This window comes from Numida meleagris, chromosome 10, assembly GCF_002078875.1.
Source record: "Numida meleagris isolate 19003 breed g44 Domestic line chromosome 10, NumMel1.0, whole genome shotgun sequence".
Lineage (NCBI taxonomy): Eukaryota > Metazoa > Chordata > Aves > Galliformes > Numididae > Numida > Numida meleagris.
Window position 1 is genome coordinate 19722025 of NC_034418.1, and position 18256 is coordinate 19740280.

The 18256-nt window shown below is 41.4% G+C and overlaps 2 protein-coding genes across 5 annotated transcripts; one reads left to right on the forward strand and one right to left on the reverse strand.

The window, feature by feature from the left end:
* Window positions 906-12784, reverse strand: GABARAPL2 (GABA type A receptor associated protein like 2). 3 transcript variants are annotated; one of them, XM_021408783.1, is made up of 4 exons: window positions 12536-12784; window positions 12176-12231; window positions 7591-7763; window positions 906-2054 (listed from the first exon to the last, which is right to left on the reverse strand). In XM_021408783.1, exons 1-4 carry the CDS (start codon window positions 12567-12569, stop codon window positions 1988-1990), a joined length of 330 nt encoding a protein of 109 aa, XP_021264458.1. In that variant the 5' UTR covers window positions 12570-12784; the 3' UTR covers window positions 906-1987. The 3 variants fall into 3 exon arrangements, with proteins under 3 accessions (XP_021264458.1, XP_021264459.1, XP_021264457.1); XM_021408784.1 differs by lacking the exon at window positions 906-2054 and adding an exon at window positions 3812-3975; XM_021408782.1 differs by lacking the exon at window positions 906-2054 and adding an exon at window positions 5057-5628.
* On the forward strand, window positions 12798-17937 carry TMEM231 (transmembrane protein 231). 2 transcript variants are annotated; one of them, XM_021408781.1, is made up of 7 exons: window positions 12801-13213; window positions 13285-13454; window positions 14404-14532; window positions 15767-15910; window positions 16202-16283; window positions 16417-16522; window positions 17371-17937. In XM_021408781.1, the coding sequence occupies exons 1-7, from the start codon at window positions 13072-13074 to the stop codon at window positions 17558-17560; spliced, it is 963 nt and encodes a 320-aa protein (XP_021264456.1). In that variant the 5' UTR covers window positions 12801-13071; the 3' UTR covers window positions 17561-17937. The 2 variants fall into 2 exon arrangements, with proteins under 2 accessions (XP_021264455.1, XP_021264456.1); XM_021408780.1 differs by having other exon boundaries at window positions 12798-13213; window positions 16417-17514.

An 18256-nucleotide genomic window follows, 5' to 3' on the forward strand; every position in this document is an offset into this window, starting at 1 on the left:
ATTTTTATAACTCTTGGCTTTCCTTGTGTGGTGCCTGGAAGAATTTTCTGTCTCCCTCCAGCCCTGTTGCTCCTAACAAAAGTAGTTCTTTTCAAGGGTCTTTCTCTGGAAGTCCTTCATATAGGCTACTGTTATGACCAGGAGCCAGAGCAGAAGCAAGAGAGTGCTGGGGAGAAGATTGTCAAATACTACTGCTTATGGTATTCTGTGTATGTGTCTTGATTTCAGTACTTTACTACGTACCCTTCATCTGTTGTGTTTCTGTGGACAGGAAAGATACTTCCTGAAGTTTGCATACACTTCAGTGTTTCAAGCAAGGGTGTTCTTGTTTGGTTGGTTTTGTTTGTTTTTTTTTGTTTTTCCTCCTCCAGTGATACATACTTGATTAAAAGCGGAAATGCCATAGCGATTTATGTCAGGTGTTTCCTGATAAGTGTTTGTAAAAAGCCCCACAAAGGTGGGGATGGCAAGAAGTCTCTGGCAATCTTTTCCTTTATGCTTTGTTAACAACTAACATCTGAATGGCAAAACATTCCACATTGCTTGCCTGGGGGAGAAACAATGGGTAATTCTCAAACTTTGTCTGAATTACTGTCTTCTGTGAGCAAGTTTAGGACTGCGTAACTGCTACTGAACATACTTCCTTTCTGTGCTTTTTCTGCTGTAACTTAGTATTCCCAAAATATTTGGACAATGCAGTGGCAGGATGAAAGAAGTAGTTAATTTACAACTTAAGAATTCTTTAGTTATTTGAGTTTTCTGTTCTTTGGTGTTTTAACGGTTGTTTTGGATTTGAAAAATGGGGACAGCAGTTCTCAGAACAGCTTTTACTGTCAATCTGCAGAGCTGCATACGGGATTGAAGAGCGGGTAGCAGAGATCACATTGCAGCATGAGAATTGATTACAGCACATCATTTTGCTCTACACTTCGGTTGACTTTTCAAATAGGAATAGTTATCTGTTTGTTGAAGGACTAACAACTTGAATTATGCGTGTGCAAGCCTGTCCTTTCAAGTCCAGCACTGACATCTGGAAAGACCGGTTGAATTGGTGAAAGGAGAGCTGTTACGTGTTCGTAGAGGGCAGGAGATTATGCAGAATGGATGATTTGTGTTAGTCCTTAGAGGCTGGAAGATGGCCAGGTGCTGTTGCAGATGGGCACTGGATGAACTGCTGAGAAGTGGTAGCAGTTACCATAATTGTGCAAATAGCAATCCCATGGCAGAGTCTTGCAGCGTAACTAAAGAGGTAACCAGTAAATTCCTAGGCTCCTGAAATCTACCTCTGTCCTTTCCTGAAGTCTTGCAGAAACTATTCCTTAACATACCTAGTTTCCCTTAGTTAATCATCAACAAAGTCCCTAGCGAACCTACTGACCAGACTGGAATGTTCTTATCCAGCTGCAATGTTGAAATGAGTTATATAAAGTTAGTTGTTCTGTACTCTTGGCATCAGACTAGTTTTCAGATGAGCAGTTATATGATGCAAATGCTTTTAACTCTTTCCTAAAATTTGAGCCTGGCAATTAGAAAGAATTGTTCCGAGTAAGGTTTTCCTGTGCATTTGTAAAATACCTAGCAGCTGTAGACTGCTGCTTTCTTACACTTGTGAGATTTAAAAGTAGTTTTCAAGGTACTGAATGCTAATATCAACCTTGGTTTTTGAGAGAGGTTACGGACATGTTTAAGCTTAGGGTGTGTCAATGAATACTCAGGAAGGGAAAGAACAAAGACACGGCAGCATTTAAAAGATCTGGACTGTGTCTGCAGGATCTTACACTCCACTTGATGGCATTTCTGGGATTGAACGTAGGTGTTGAGATGCTGCAGCTGATTAATTAGAAAATGTCAGGAAATGCTGTAGGTAGAACTGAGAAACAGCTCTAAAAATTACAAGACAGTTGCGTAGAGATGTCACAAGCTCTGCTTTTGGGAGAGGTGGTCTACTAAACTTCCGGCTTTGCTTGTAGATCTCTGAAAGAATTGCTCATGGAATGTAGCATTTGACATGTTCCAAGCTTTTATCACTTCTTTGCGCTGCAATAGCCGATGCTCTGAAAAACAGAGATAGTTAAGATGTACGGAGGATGGCAGAGACTCTGCTGGAGAGGAGCAGGTTGGAGGGAGAAGAGTGCTCACAGCAAAACAAACAGTTGGTAATTGAGAACAGCAAAACTTGTGAGGGCAGAGTCCCACAGTTTGTGTAAAATGTTCCACATAATGTATTTGTATTACCTAGTTAGATGCACGGCTTTCCCAAATCAGTATGGGGACCAATCATCCCTATTTGCCAGAAGCAGGAAACTATTAATTTGTGTGGGGTGCCTATAACAGATTCACCGTTGGAGAAATTGTAAGAAGGCTGGGTGGGCAGCTCACTCATTTTTAAGGAAGTCAGGAGCAGAATGTAAACAGCTGTTTGGCCAGGTCTAAAGTAGACTATCATCCATTTCAGTTTGAGGCTGCAATTCCATGAGACTATGTGATACCATCCCTCTATCTTGAAAAAGCAAAGTTCTGATCTTCAAAGTGTGCTTTTGTTGCTCACCTCACACTGGCTCTAGTGCTTACTGTTGTGAATACATTCAAAGTAAATGGAAAAATGATTGAAATTACTATCTGAGTGGAGAAACAAACCGAGCAAAATAGTTTTTTGCTAGGAATTGCCAGCTTTGCAATTAAGCCAGTAAGTGCAAGAGCCATGTTTCCTTTTGTTGATTACAAACTATTAGCTGGTTATGAAACCACACCTGAAGGAAATGCTTGAGGCTAAGCATGAAAACAAAGAGTGAGTTACTGCTGGAAAGTTACTGCAGATAAGGGGGAAGAAAAGTGTTAAACTGGACACCTAATGCAGCTGAACCGTCGTAACTGTTCTGTCTCAGAGCATAACAATCCTGAAAATTGATAACGTAATTACAGGGGCATTGCAACATCCATGGTTTATGGATGGGGAGCAAGCTAAGTTTTGAGGAAATACACACACTAAATGAATTGAATGGTTTCTTTATACCAAAGATGACATTTTATGTAAGCTTAAAAATAGGGAGGAAAAGGAAAAAAAAAAAAAAAAAAAGTGCTGCTGTAGGAATAGTAAGACATTTATTCAATTTCTTCATTTGTTCAGTGTGTAAATTGAAATGTCTTCTCAGTCCTTAAGGATTAACAGAAAGGCAAGACCACATGTATGGACCCAAATGTACTAGACAAGTTGCTTTTAATCAGTTTGTAAGAGAGTTCTCTCAACAGGAGAGGTCACAGTTCAAAATTACAAATTGTTTTATTGCAGTTTCAAGTACATCTGCAGCTGCAAAGTAAAGCTGCTGCTGTAGAAGCTTTACTGCTGCATTCGCTGGAATTATTTGTGTACCTGGGGTCCTGAATCTAAACAGAGAAGTTAAGAGTAATTGTTTTTTTAGAGGATTACGAAAGGTATTTCAAAAGTTATTTAAGATGTAACACTGGGAATAAGACTTCATCTTTCCTTGGTTTGGTTAGATATATTTGCATGCACACAAGTAATCAGCTTTCTCTTGCAGATTTAAGGGCTAGGGTACGTTTTACTCTTGTTAACAGCTAGCAAATAAACGATTACTTATTACCACAGATAAGCTGGGAAGTTTCAGCTTAAAGGAAACAACATTTTTTTCAGCAGAAAAGAGTATTACAGATCAGAGCTGCAGCCACTTAATTCTGAATGAAAAATTCTGTTTAGAGAAAACGGTGTACAAAATCCATGGAAAAGGGAATGGAATGGATTCATGGAAGAAACAGTGACAGGATGTTTACTAAGGCACTGCTATACATTGAGTTCTGCTTCAGATAATGAAAGGTTTACCAAAATCAACAGTGCTTTCTTAGATGCAGTAAGCACATGCAGCAGTGTTATTCTAACAGGCACCAGTAACTGTAGTTTCAACATTTCACAAGCTCCTGTCTCCTCGTGGTGGAGTCTTTATGCAGCACCTCTTGGACCTGCAGAGCCAAACATAATTCTAGGCATAAGGTGGCTACATGGGAATTTGAGTCTAGCATGAATATGATTTAAACTTGGAAAGCAATACATTTCCTGTGTCTGGAAATGTTTTAAAAAGTAAAATACAGTTCTACACCATTTAGCATGAAAATTAAAACGTTTTACTAAGAATCGAAACTGTAGTTAGTAATTCCTTTTTGACTCATGCAGTTCAGAGCAGTGTTGCTGTTACAGCCCAGTTCTGTCCCTTCTTATCAGAGCATGAACTCCAGTACTGTGCTGGTAAGTGTTTTTGATTTCGTTGTTGTTGATTTTGCAATTTCAAAGAAGCAAACCTGTGAATAAACTGCCTCTTAAGTAGAGGTAGCCGTGGTTTGATGGCAAAGCCTCTATTTTTGTTGTGCTGTGCACGTGCTTTAGCAGTAGTGCTCACAGACTACAGGAAGCGGTACCGTAACTCTTCATCTTGCACGCAGCATTTCTAATTCTAGTTCTCTATTTCAACAGAGCAAAGCTGTTTTTTCACATGCTTGATTCTGTAATATCCTTAAAATACCTACTAATTTTTTTTTGCTTGGAGAAGACATGTATGTGTACAGAACTACCGCTAACATGGCTACTGCTGTGTGTTGTGGGTTTTTTGTTTGTTGTTGTTTTTTAGGAGCTGCTAATGCAACTGTTTCAGTATGTACACCTTTCCAATTGTTTCTCTCTTAAGGAATGTACAAATCATTCCTTCTAGCTCTCCAGTCCCCTGTTTGTATCATTCCTTCTTGAAGATGCCCTTTCTTTATATGCTATGTTTTTGTCACATAGGTCTGCTTTCCCAAAGCCGACAATATTTACTCCTTTGATAACTTGTGTACAAGCCTGGCTTTTCTTCTGACTACATCTAATAACTCTGAATCTGTTAGTTTTAAAATCCTACAGATAGCTCCTTGTTCGTTCCTTCTATCCTTACCCACATCTCAAATGCTGAGAAGCTACACGGTATCTAGTAAATAATGTAAGTAGTTGTATTCTGTCTAGTAAATACGATATCCAACTTTCTGGCCAAGGTAAAGAAATGACAGAACTGTCTGTTTGTGGTAGGAATTTTTATTGTTTGTTAATTCAGAAAGAGGTACATACATACTATTGCAGTTTTAACATGATCAGCATCTTGCTACTGCTTAGGATAATCTAGCAAATCCAGTGTTCCCAATACTAATGTAATGCTTTTATTTTTCATAAACTTAACACTTCAAAACAGAATAAATGTGCATTCTTCTTTTCATGTTTTAGAAGCCCAGCTACTTAGCTTTATTATTTAATCAATGTCTAGATGTATCTCCCAAAGGAATGAGGCTCTAGGAATTCATAGCCATGAGAAAAAAACACAAAAAACAATTTTTTTTAACATAACTTAACAATCTAATAAAACAAGACCTATCTATATTAGGAAATAAATCCAGTTACAAATGCATGTATATAGTAGGAACTTCTGTGGATGTCAGAACAGAAAATGCTCAGCTATTTACAAGATACACAGCAGGATGATGTAGTAGCCAAGATCCACCATTCAGAAACCAAAGGTGTTCTCTCCACTGTAGGCAACATATAAGAATCCATCTTCATCTTTCTCCTTCTCATAAAGTTGTCCCATAGTTAAGCTTGAAGGGGGGGAGAAAGAAACAGCTTTCTTGCAAGATGACCATTGCAAATGGTAATTCAACCTCACATAAACAAGGCTTCATAAAAGCTAACATTTAAGTTTGTGTGTAAATTAGAATACAAAAATAAGAATATATGAAAAGCATCTGACATCTGTGTTCACAAAATGGGCCAGTGCTCTCCCTGGAGTATTTCTGTTAGATTTCTGTTACTTTTGTACATCACAAATGCATTTATCAAAGTGCTTCCTTATTTTATTGAGAATTAGTCACTGGATGTACTTCAGTTTCTGAATCATACATTATTGAGGCCATGACTAACAGCAAGATTAAGAGATTGACAGCACCTTCTTTGAATGCAGCCACACTGAAGCCTTGCTTCTTGAGTAAACAACCTAATTTCTCCCTCCATGTGCTGTAGTATTGACTGTGCAGATGGTCTCAAATTCATCAAACGTGCTTTTTGGACTGTTTCTTTCAGGTCCAGGTTGTATGGGGGAGTAAATGCTTTGTTGTCTACATTGCTAAGAAGTGATGACTATAAAATAGTGTTGCTACCAAAATTCCAAGCCAGCTAGAAACTAGTACTTTTTCAATGGATATCACTTGAACATTTGGGCAACTTAATCATTTGTTTATTTTAACAGGATAGGCATGTGGCCCTTCACAATCTAAGTAGCCTTTAGTGGGATGACTGTATTTTGAAAACAAAATCAAACCCAAGCAATTCCTTGGCCAGCACAACTCCTTCAGCTGTCTGCGAACAACAGACGTACCAGGTGACTGATGGGAGTCAGCTGCATAAAGATGCTTCTTCAGCTCATCTTTTCTAACTTCCCAAGGGTGTATGAGAAAAGGCTAGTGAACTAAAAGTCACAGACTGAGTGTGGGTGATAGGGAAACAATCATGGCTTTTTCCCCATGAGAAAGGGGTAGTGCATGAGGAAAGGAGCTGGGGAGAGTTGCAGGCAGTACTTGAAATTGATGGAAATTGGTAAATAGTAGATAACCTTCTGGATGAGAAGGATGTTAAGAGTTAGTGGTCTATGCAATAACTTTGGCCTACAAGAGGGGCAGAACTGTTGACCAGTTACATTTTTACCTATTAACAAAAGTTACTATTTTTGCATCAGCTTGAAGGTTCAATGCCTTCTATTTCCAGCAGAGATGTGATACCATCATTGTATGAGATGATACGATGTGCTTTTTTTTTTTTTTTCCTTTCCTGTTTGCTCCTAGCAGTTCTACAGTACTGAGAAGATGGGACTAATACTCCTAGAAGAAAGAAAGTAGAAAAAGGTGGTCCTCACAGGTCCCAGGATTCTCAGAGGTATCATGAATTAAATAGAAATATTTCTAGCTGAGCCTGGACAGGTTATCTGGAGGTGCTGTTACACAGCTAAGTGTTAATAACACTGCCTCTAAACCAAGTAATGCCACGTTCTATTTCCTCAAATACTATTAAAGTAGATTGTATAGTAAGCTGCTATAGTAGCTGCTAATGCTATATTTTGTTCTGTACGTAGCAGACAACCATTGACGTTTACTATAAAAGCAATGTGAAAACCTGCTCTGCGGTCATTTTGCATTTAGTGTTTATAGGAAAAAGTTATTAAAAAAACACTTTTTTGGAATAGTTTATAGTATTTGCTTTTGAGCATTTAACATGCAACTTTTTTGCTACATTGAGAAGTTATCTGGTATTTATGATGTCATAACTCCAGTTTACCTTCTTGCAATGGAAAAAATCAAAAAGCATTTTACATTCACCTTTCAGCTGAGCTTGAAAAATAAGATACTTATCAATATGTGTGACTGAAAAAACGCTAATCGCTGGAAGATGAAAATGGGACCAAATGCCTTCTAAATTGCCAACTAATCCTCAGGAGGGTTTTTTTTTGTTCCTCTGATATGTACAGCCATGCTAAAATGGTTCTGAATACCAAGTGAACAGCCTCTTACCTGGACTGGGGGACAGTCTTGTCTACAAAGAGGAATATTGCTTTCTCAGAGGGCAGCTGAATCCTCTTCCTGATGATCCACATAAACTGGGCCACAGTGATGTCAGATGGAACTAAGTATTTCCTCTTGTCAATATCAACAATCTGAGATCCTGATACCTTCTCCACTATGACCTGTAAAACACGTGCGAAAGTGAGGCTTTTCAGGACTGGTATGAACAGACAGCTTTGATAGTGAGAGGTAGGACTCACTCAGTACTGCACAGCCTGATTTTGCAGCTGCACTGAAACCTACATTCATATATACAATGGCTCAAAAGTTCCTGTGCCTGAGCAGGGGGTAAAAAGATGCAAGGTACCCAAACGAATCCTGGAGAACATACACTTTTTAAAAATTATTTCTTGTATCCTGGAGATCTAAAATTACTTTTATTCATGCTGGGAGAGTAACATCCTATTGAGTTTAAACATGGCCATTTTCATATACAGAACTGCTAATTTTCATAATATTCTAAAGCTCCCCACATGCAGGATGACATTAAGCTTTTGAGGGGGAAAAAATAAAATACTGGCATCCACTCCAGGGGTTTTGTCTTCTCAATTATAGGAGTCCATTTAATGATAAAATCACAGAATGGTTTGAGTTGGAAAGGACCATAAAGATCATCCAGTTCCAATATCCCTGCTATGGGCAGGGTCACCTCTCCCCAGACCAGGTTAGCCAAAGCCCCATCCAGCCTGGCCCTGAACACCTGCACGGACAGGGCATCCACAGCTTCTCTGGGCTGGAATAGGCTTATTCCATTGCCTCAGCAACCTCATTGTGAAGAATTCCTTCCTTACATCTAATCTGAACTTACTACTTCTAATTTACAGCCATTGCCTCTCGTCCTATTACTATATTCCCTGATGGAGTCTCTCCCTATCTTTTCTGCAGGCCCCATGTAGGTACTGGGAGGCTGCTACAAGATCTCCTTGGAGCCTTCTCTTCTCCAAGCTGAACAACTTAGAACAGCAGCTCTTCTCTGAACTTGTATATTCCTTCTTTGCCCCACTCAGATGAAGTGGAGTCATGAAAAACTCTACAAGACTGCAGCACTGGTAACTGAGCAATGGCAGGAAGCCCATTCCCTTTGTACAGACGTTTCTCACTTTGTCACCATCTCAGTGTAAACAGAAAACGCCACTGACTGAAATATTTTATTACACAGAATTCTAGTCTGCAACAAGCAGGCCCACAATACCAAGAAATAGAAGTTTAATATACACACCACCTCCACTCTTCAAACAACTGTCTTCTTTGAACAATGTCCCAAGTCACTCCTAATATATGACAGAGCTGACTGCCTTGACATGGAGTATAGCAAAAGATTTTTTAAAAATTTAAACATTAAGGTGAACGAGAGGGAAAACCACCAGCCTAGTCTAGAATCTAATCTGCCACTTCGCCTGCTGTGTGTGAGCCATAGATGCCAAAATATCTCTTGGGCTTCCATGTAGAAAATTACAGTATCGTCTAAGTTTTTTTTTTAAGCTTTTTGTATTAATCTGTGCTGTGTACTGTATCATAACACAATGTGTACTGATATGTACATGTGTACATCACATGTGTACCGCAATGACAGAAACTGTCAAGCTAAGCAGAAGCAAAGGTATACTCTAGGGAGCAGTGAAGAGTTGAAGAAGCCATGCTCTATCTGAATACAGTCAAAATTCTTAGAGTTGCAATGTAAATTGCACAATCCGAGGTTCCAGCTTGCTAGAGACCCCACATTCATATTTCTATAGTGTTTTGCGGTATTGCTTTTGAATTGACATTCATTCTGTCTGGGTTTGTATAATCAATCTGGCAATGATTACGGACCTCCCACAGTTAGGCAGCAGCTATGTCAGGCAGGCTCTAAGCCAAGGCACCAAAATAAAGCATGCCTGCAGTGTGCCATGGAGTACCAGTTGCCCTGCCAGTGGTGTCAGCTGAGCGCTCTACCAAAGTACTGGAAATATGCTGTTATGTGATATTATCTGTGTGCCTCTGACATATGAAACTTACATTGACAGATAACCTAGCCGTGTTTGTATCTGATACAATAGATTATATGATTACACTTTCAGTTGGTCGTATGAAGATACAGGAGGACAGGGAAGCCACACTAATAAAATGTAGGTTTTAGCTATATAAGACAAAGAGCCAGACGGGATATACAGACTGTAAGAGGATTAAAAAAAAAAATTAAAAAATCACCCATTCTTACACTGCCTAGTCACAAGAACTTGGCACTTCCTTGCCTATACCGGGGGAGTTTGGGAAAAGAAAGCACGTGGGGACCCAAACACAGATGCCTAGATACGACGGTGGTTGCAGCATCAACAGGCTTTTGTTTGCCACTCTGAAAGAAGACTACCCATGCTAATCACCTCTTTAGAATGTCTACCAACTCAGGTTTGCAACAATATACCGATTTTTTCACAGGACAGCAGAACAACATTCAACATGTTATTCTGAATATGCAAAACCGCATTCTAAAGCATTGTTCTAAGGATTGTTCTTGTTCATATTGTCTTTCTGATGCTAGTCTCTTCTTTGTGCATCAGAGTATCTTACTTCATACGTAGGGAAATTAAGAAACTGACCATGGGAAGGAAAGATTGCAAGGTGTTCATAAATAAACCAAAAAGCAACAGATATCAGAAGGAGAATTAAGTATAACATCTAGAAAGGACCTGATGGTCATTGCTCCACATAGAGTAGTCCTTGAAGGACAAATGCAGCATGAGGGGAAATAGAGCAGACAAGAAGTTGCCATGTCTCTACTGCTTATGTCTGCATTCCCCATTGCTACAGCACATAGGTAATGCTCAAATAAATGTACAAAATATACTATGATCTGGAGAAAGTTCTTATTTTCTTCAACTGGTCCCACAGAAACAGGAGGGTATTCTAGGGGGCCCTTGCAGTATGGGGGAACTGTAAAGAACACCAAGAACAGCCTGAATGGAATGTTCAAGCCTTAACAACTGATACTTAAAAAAACAGATTGCAATAATCTACCAGGCATTCTAGCTTCACAATGAAGAAACCATCACAACTGGAAGTCAAGGCTACTGGTGAACTGCTTATAGCAAAACTTACAGATACCTTTAACCCTTGGATCACTTGATCCCCAGGCAAATTTAAAATAGCAGTGCTTAGGAAGCAAGAATGTCTTTCTACTCCCATTTTATTCCTGAAGGGACAAAGGCAAGTTGTTCATATGTTATCTCAATACATTTTATAACGCTTGAGCCCCTGAAATATCTGTAAGTCCACGTAGCCAGATATAGCAGCTGAGAACTGAATTCCCTTTGACCTACATCACTCTGGATGTAGACTATAACCTGAAAAGAAGGAAACATGCATTAAGTCTGAAAAAAAATCTTTTGACTGGTAAATGCAAAAAAAGATATTTGATACCAACTACTTTGTAGAAGTTAGGCAGCTCAATCTGAAATATCGAGCAGAAAACATTTATCTGCCCAGACAAAGCATCACAATGCACTTGGAGATTTAATTCCTGTTACCTCGTTCCCTGTTGCTGTCCATGTAATTAAAACATATACTATGAGTGGCAATGTCTCACTTCTTCAGCTTGGGTTATGAAAGACATCTTGGAAATGGGCAAATGTATACTTGTGAAGGTATATTCTTATCAGCATGCTACAGACTACGTTATGTAGTTAGCCAAGCGGAGAACGGCAAGGATTGGATCAGCTTGCCAGACTACGCCTGGAGAAGATGTTGTGACAAGGTTTGATTCAGCAGCTGAGAAAGGTAACATGGTTAGAGGTTTTCCTCTGGGTTGTGCTGTCTACTAGCAAGTTACCAAGAGGTCAGATAAGAATGGTACCAATAGGAACTAATGTGACTAGATGGGATGTGGAAAATTTTACTCATAAGTAGGCAGGTTGAGTGTGTGGACATTTTGCTAGCTGTTACTAAGAGTGTTACTAGGGTGCTAAATATGGTCATTTCACTGACTGAAACACGGTAAAAGGGATTACAGTGTGAAGAAGTCATCCGTTATTTAGCAGGTATTACTGCAGAAAGGAATCACCACTTGCAATGGTTCTTCAAACAACAGGGTCTGTGTGACACGGATTCACCAAGGTACGGATGGTTACAGACATGGAATACATATGGGAAAATCACCTCACTCATCTAGCCATGAAGGAAGACTGTCAAGGTGTAAAGAATTTATTCTCTTTCTTGGAATCATGCACAGAATGTATCTTCAAGACACTGAAAGTACAGGGTCTTTGCTGGGGATATAGTTGCTCTTAAGAGAAACCAGGACACTGATAAACCATAGGCATGCGTAGTAAGTGTTCAAAAAGTCAAGCACTCTTGCTTACTGGACAGTGCACAATAGGGTGGAGGAAGGGATGCTGGGTTAGTTACATGTCTTTGGGCCTTCTTTAAAACATCAAAGGACGCAGAAGGGAAAATTAATTTACTTGGTGGGATCTGGTCAAAGAATAGAGGGCAGGACGCAAACAGCTTAACCACCTCTGCCTCTAAGTTCTGGATCGAAGATGGCTTGGTTACTCACCGGGACACGGTCAGGGTATTTGGCGCGGATCTTTGCCGACTCGACACATCTGTGCTCTGTGAACAAAACTCACAGTTAGCCATTGCACAGTATCGGTACAGTCAGTGCCCTACACAGAGCGCGCAGCCCCGCAGGCACAGGAGCCAGTGGAGACCGCAGCCTCCCGTGACGTGCCCCCAGCTACCGAGGTCATTCTCTGCTGCCGCGCCACCCTTCGTCAAGTGGGGTGCTGGCCGTCTGCCCAGCACCACGACGGCCGGCGCGGTGAGCAAGCTGCAGCGCACACAACTGCGAGGCCCGGTGCGGACGGCGACACAGGAGACAAGAGACCGCCGGGCCCGAGCCCGGGCCCGCCCTTACCCAGCGCATGGTCCTCTTTGAACATCCACTTCATGGCGCGGGCTGGGCGGGAAGCGGAGCCAGCGGCGAGGCCCGGGTGCGGGCGATAAGGGACCCGAGCCAGGCGGCGGGGCCTGCGGCTGTCACGGACCCTGTCACAACAAAATCAGCCGCGGCTCGGCAGGCGGGACTTCCGGCTCGGTTGTTCCCTAGCAACCACCCGGAACGCAGCGCTTCCGGCTCGCGGACGGATGGGCGGGGCTGTAGCGAACGGCACGGAGTCACGTGGGGGAAACGGGGCGGCGTACCGGTCCCGTGTGCCACCGTGATGCCGGCAGTCACGGTGCGGGTACCGAAGCCGTAGCAACTGCCCTCGCTTCCTTCCTGCTGCCGTTCCCGGCGCTCCCCGCTTCGTCGCAGCCGTCCGTCCCGGAACGCACGAACCAATGCTCACCGGCTGACGCGCCCGTTCCTGCGCTTCGCCCCGGCGCGTGGAGAAGCCTGGCGTCAGCCAGTCAAGCCAGCCAGTCAGCAGCTGCCGTTGCTGTGGGCGCGGGATGGCGGGCGTGGAGCTGTTCTCGCACCCCGCGCTTCACACGCGCTACCGAGCTGGGCTGTGCTCCGCTGCCGCGCTGGCGCTGCTGCTCATCGCCGTGCTCACCTACGTGCCGCCGCTGCTGGTGGCCTACAGAAGCCACGGTGAGCGACTCCCAGCCCCGCGGAGCTCTGCCCGGGGCCCCGCTGAGACCTCGCGCCGTCTCTGCCCACAGGTTTCTGGCTGAAGCAAAGCACGTACCGAGAGCAGCCCACGGTCCGGTTCCGGTACGAGCTGCTTTTCGTGGCTACCACCGGGCCTGGCCCGGGTAGCTTCCTGGCGTGGAGCACGTTCCCTGCATTCAACCGGCTCCAGGAGGACCGACTGCGCGTCCCGGTCCTGTCGGTAGGCGGCCCGGCGGGAGGCAGGGAGTCGGGGCGGCCACTGGGGCGGGCGGTGGCGCCGCCAGTGGGCGAAGGGCGCCCGTGCGCTGCCGCCTGCGGGGAGCTCCGTCGTCAGCGCCGCGTTACGCGGCGCCGTTGGTCTCGGGCAGGCGGCTTTTAGTTAGGTTGGCTTCCTCTCAGTGTTTGGCTTGCGCGAGGACAGTGCTTATTTTCCCAAAACTAGTTGCTGGCTTTTCTTTCCTATTTTTTTCCCTCTTCCTTTCCCTCTCTCACGCTTCTCTCCCCCCCCCCCCCCCCTCGCTTCAGTAAGGCTTATTATACTCTAAAGCTTGCAGGGGTTTGTGGGTAGCCTCCTTTTGAATGCAGGTACGTGCTTTCAAAGCGTATAGTCTCTTCCCTGCAGCTATTGTTCCTTCTGGGAATCAGCAGCGATAGTTATTTATCGGTGAAAGCTCTGTTACGCTTCCTTATCGTGGTTGTGAATGGCTGAGGAACTGGGCATCAGTGGCACAGAAGCACAACGAGCCTTGGCTTACCCCAGGAACTGTATGTGGCCTAAAGAAGCCACTAAAAGGCGTGCTGCCATGGCTGGAGGCAGAAGTTAAACATTCACATGGACGTAACAAAAGATCCAGCGTTAAGATATTGTTTGTAGCATACAGGAAGGATGACTGGAATGGTGTAGGACAGGAGAGCTCTTGGAGAGTCTTTTCCCTTTCTGTGAAGTACATGAAACATTGTGTAAGAGACAAAATTAAGGCTTCTTCTCTCTAATCTCATGTCTTTAAAGTCAAGCAGCTTTTTATTGTATTTCTAACTACGCGGTTTATTTGCTTTCTTTTTATGCGCATATTGCAGTTTTGGAAATCTGTTGTTTAACTTCTTTTTGTATTTCTTCTTAACAGGAACTCCTCTATTAAAATAAATAAAAATCTGATTGCTCCTTTTAGAGTAGAGAAGAAGACAAAAATCAAGATGGCAAAGTGGATCAGCTGCATTTTAAATTGGAGCTTCCACTACAACCTACAGAGCATGTAGTTGGTGTTCAGCTGATTCTGATCTTTTCCTACCACCTTTATGTGAGCATGTTTTGTTTTATTTGTTGCAACATACAGACCCACTGTAGTATTTCAGTAGTAGTTATGCAGAAAACCTTTGCGTACTTGAAATTTATATCCAAAAGATTTTAGTAACACATCTGATTATTTTTTTTCTCTCTACCAGGTCAGTCCTAGTTTCTCTATGTTGCGGTGTGTTTCACTGCTGTGGGGATTGATGGGTTGTGGTGTTTTTTTGTTGTTTTTTTTTTTGTTGAGGGAGAGGGGTTGGTTTGCTTCTGTATATTCTCTTGATCTCTAGTGCAGCATATAGGACAGCGGTGTGCAATAATAGATGATGGAGTTGGTGGCATCAGAAAATATTTGAGAGTCTTGCAGTAAGCGAAAGTTTGTGTGTTCTTAAATACTGCTGTGTCTTGACATAAACAGTTTTCTGAAGTGGAGGGTCAAGTGGCAGTTTGATACATAAAGGAGTGGATTAAACACTAGTGCAGAGAGAATTCATGGAAGTGTCTGAAAGTAGCAATAGTACAGAGCAATAAAATGTATTATGGAGCTCAATAAAGAGACAGATAAGAGGAAATCTCACTAGTGAGATTAGGTTTATTTTATCAAAGAGACTTGCTGAATGCAGATGGGACAAACTTAGCAGGCACAGCTGTGCTGTGTTTACTCTGAATCATGGAGTAAAAGCCTTGCAGTCCTAACTTTATGTGCTGAAGTATTAAGCCAGTGATGAATAGCATGTGAAGAGTAACAGTATTCACAGTGTTTTTGTTTTACATTAAATGTGCAAGTTTTCCTTCAGATTGAGTGATTGATGAGGGCAGAGAAACTTCCTTGTTTGGCCTTTATTAAAGTCCATGAGTTCTTGTCTAGCTTTGGTGGCTGAGTATTTCAAAGCTTATCTTCAGTGAAAGCGTTTAATTGTCTTGCTGCTTTTAACGTGTTATGGCAAGTCACTGGGTTGTTTTTTTTTTTGTCACTAGCCGCAAACTGTTGGACTTCACTGAATCATCTGTGGAACTTGAGTTAACAGAACTAGTTAATCAACTAACAACAAAGCTAGTTCACTTATAAAAAAATATATTCGTATTTATTGTTTGATGCTCCCTTCTTCAGAATAATGTGATCATTTGAAACATTAATGTCAACAGAATCCTACCTATGAAGCAATTCTATAGATGCAAATTGGTAAAAGCTGTGAGTGATTTTGTTTTTCCTAATTTTTCTGTTCACGCTTTCATTGTTTCAGAGAATGTCAACGTTTGTGATGCAGAGCATGGCTTTTCTTCAGTTTTTTTCTCCTGTACCTGGGTCTCAGCTCTATGTGAATGGAGACCTGAAACTGAACCAGAGGCAATTACTTAACCATTGTGGGCTAGATACCAGATACAATGTGAGAACTCTTTTTTTTTTTTTTCCCCCTCTGTAAATTTCTCCCTCGTTATTCTCCTGCTACCATAAGTGACCCCTTAATTATTTGTACACATGCATAGAGTGGACCCTATAACTTTTGAACTGTTGTTTATTTGTTACACTGCAGGGTAGAAGAGGTTCTTTTGCTGAGATATTCAGTCTAATGTTTGTGATTTCCTTTCAAGGCATGGTTACTTTGCCTAAGAAACTCAGTAGAACTACTTTCCTGAAGAGTGGACGAATAATGCAGAATATCTCCTTGTGGTAACAGGTGTCTGTGGTCAATGGCACAAGTCCTTTTGCAAGTGACTATGATCTAAAAAACATCATTGCAGCGTATCGAGATAGAAATGGTAAGCCTGAATGTATAACTGGTAATTGCAGGACAGCAGCAGTTAGCATATTAGTAGCTGTTCTTTAAGGATTTGAGTTCTCTACTAAGACTGAAAAGACCGTTCACTTGGATGTTTTCCTTCCATGTTTTAGTGACAACAGTATTTTCAGATCCTAACCCCATTTGGATGACTGGAAGAGCAGCAGATACACCATTTATCGTTAATGCCACTATTCATTACCCAGTGGAAGTTATCTTATATCCTTACAAAACTGCATTAATGGTGAAATACCTGAATAATATTATTCGAGCCTTCACATACAGGCCAAATGAGCATTCATTTCTTTTAGACTTGTCCCTAAATGTTTCCTTTTTCAGCAAAGCATATGCTGTATACTTGCTTGCCCATCCCTGCATGCACATACCCTCAAGATGGTTTTACTTGCATAACTGCTTTCTGTCTTTCTCTATAGGGGAACCTCTCTTGCTTTTCCACCTTGCTAAAATGACATTTTAAGGCAGTTTCTTAGCAGTTCACTGTGAATGTCCTTACTAAGTTATGGTTTGGTTCTGCAGTCCCAGTCTGTTGTAGCTGCTACTGGCAAATCATGTTACTGTATTTTGTGACCTAAAGCAAATCAGAGACCTGTATGCAGTGTAGGCTCAGCAAATGACAACCCTGCAGTGGATGGGGCAAATCTGTTGCATGTGCAAACAAACCAAAAAACCATTTTGGTCCAAAGTAATTAATTATTCCTTATGTTCTTTGCTTAGTTTCTCAGACAAGAACAGGCCTGTACTTAGAAGAAAACTTACAGAGCGCATTTCTCACAAGTTTTCTTTACCTGAATAAGAATTACTAATACCTAGTTCCTGATGAGGTAGAGGCAACATAGGCACTTTCCACAGAGTTGCTTTGGACGTCTTGTAGGATAGGCATTCTTCTAGCTTTTCTGTGGTCAAAAGCTTTTTGAGGTTTCCATGACTCCAAGGCTTTGTAGCTGTTGCACAAACTGATGTGTCTTTCCACCTCTGAGTTCTTTTGTTTAGTTATTGTAGTGATTGTATCAGAAGCTTCTTCTTTAATACTCCTTGACTTCATTTAAATATCAGCCAGGATTTTGGGAAATGATTAAATTTGCCTGGATCCAGTATGTCAGCATTCTCCTTATCTTTCTTTGGGTATTTGCTAGGATTAAAATGTTTGTGTTCCAGAATCAGGTGTTAGCTACAACTCCAGTTTCACCAGTTCTACCGTTGTCTCCAGTATTGTCCTACAAACAGCATCAGTCCTGAGGAAACGCCTGAGAAAACTTTAAAGAAATGTGGTTTAAAAATGAGTACCTGCATTTATTCTCTACCTTTTTTTTTTTTCTTTAGAAGATCAGAACTTTGTAAGTATGTTCTAAGTATGTTCTGTTCTTGCGACATCTTGTGATGAAAAGATGTCATTTTCTTTTTTTAAAGATGTGTGTGTTTATGTATCTCTGTAGGAACATTGCTTTGGGACTGAAATGTTTAAATTTTGAACAGTTAAAGAAGAACTTGGTATGTGTTTTTTTTTCCAACAGGATCACACTTCAAAAAACAGAAGTCAGTGAGCTGCTTTTGAATGACGTACATTTTGTTAAACCATGAAGATTGAAAATCATATTATAACTGTAATAATATGAGCTATTTGTACTGTGTTTTTTTATCAATTCACTACTGAGTTAGAGTTCAGCTAAGAGCTACTTGTATATCCACTTAGGTGTGCTATGAAAGGGAAAAAAATACATATAGGGAATATGACTCTTAACTCATCCTCACTTTTTTTCCCACGTTTCTGTAACTTTAATTATGAGTGTTCACTGACTTAGTTATTAAATTGGTTGGAAAAATTAAGGCTAATGTGAGAAGCTGGGGTCTAGGTGATGGTATCTGCAAGATTTGCATGGTCATTTACTATTGGTAATGTTACTGTAACTGTAAACTGGAAATAATTGGGAAAAT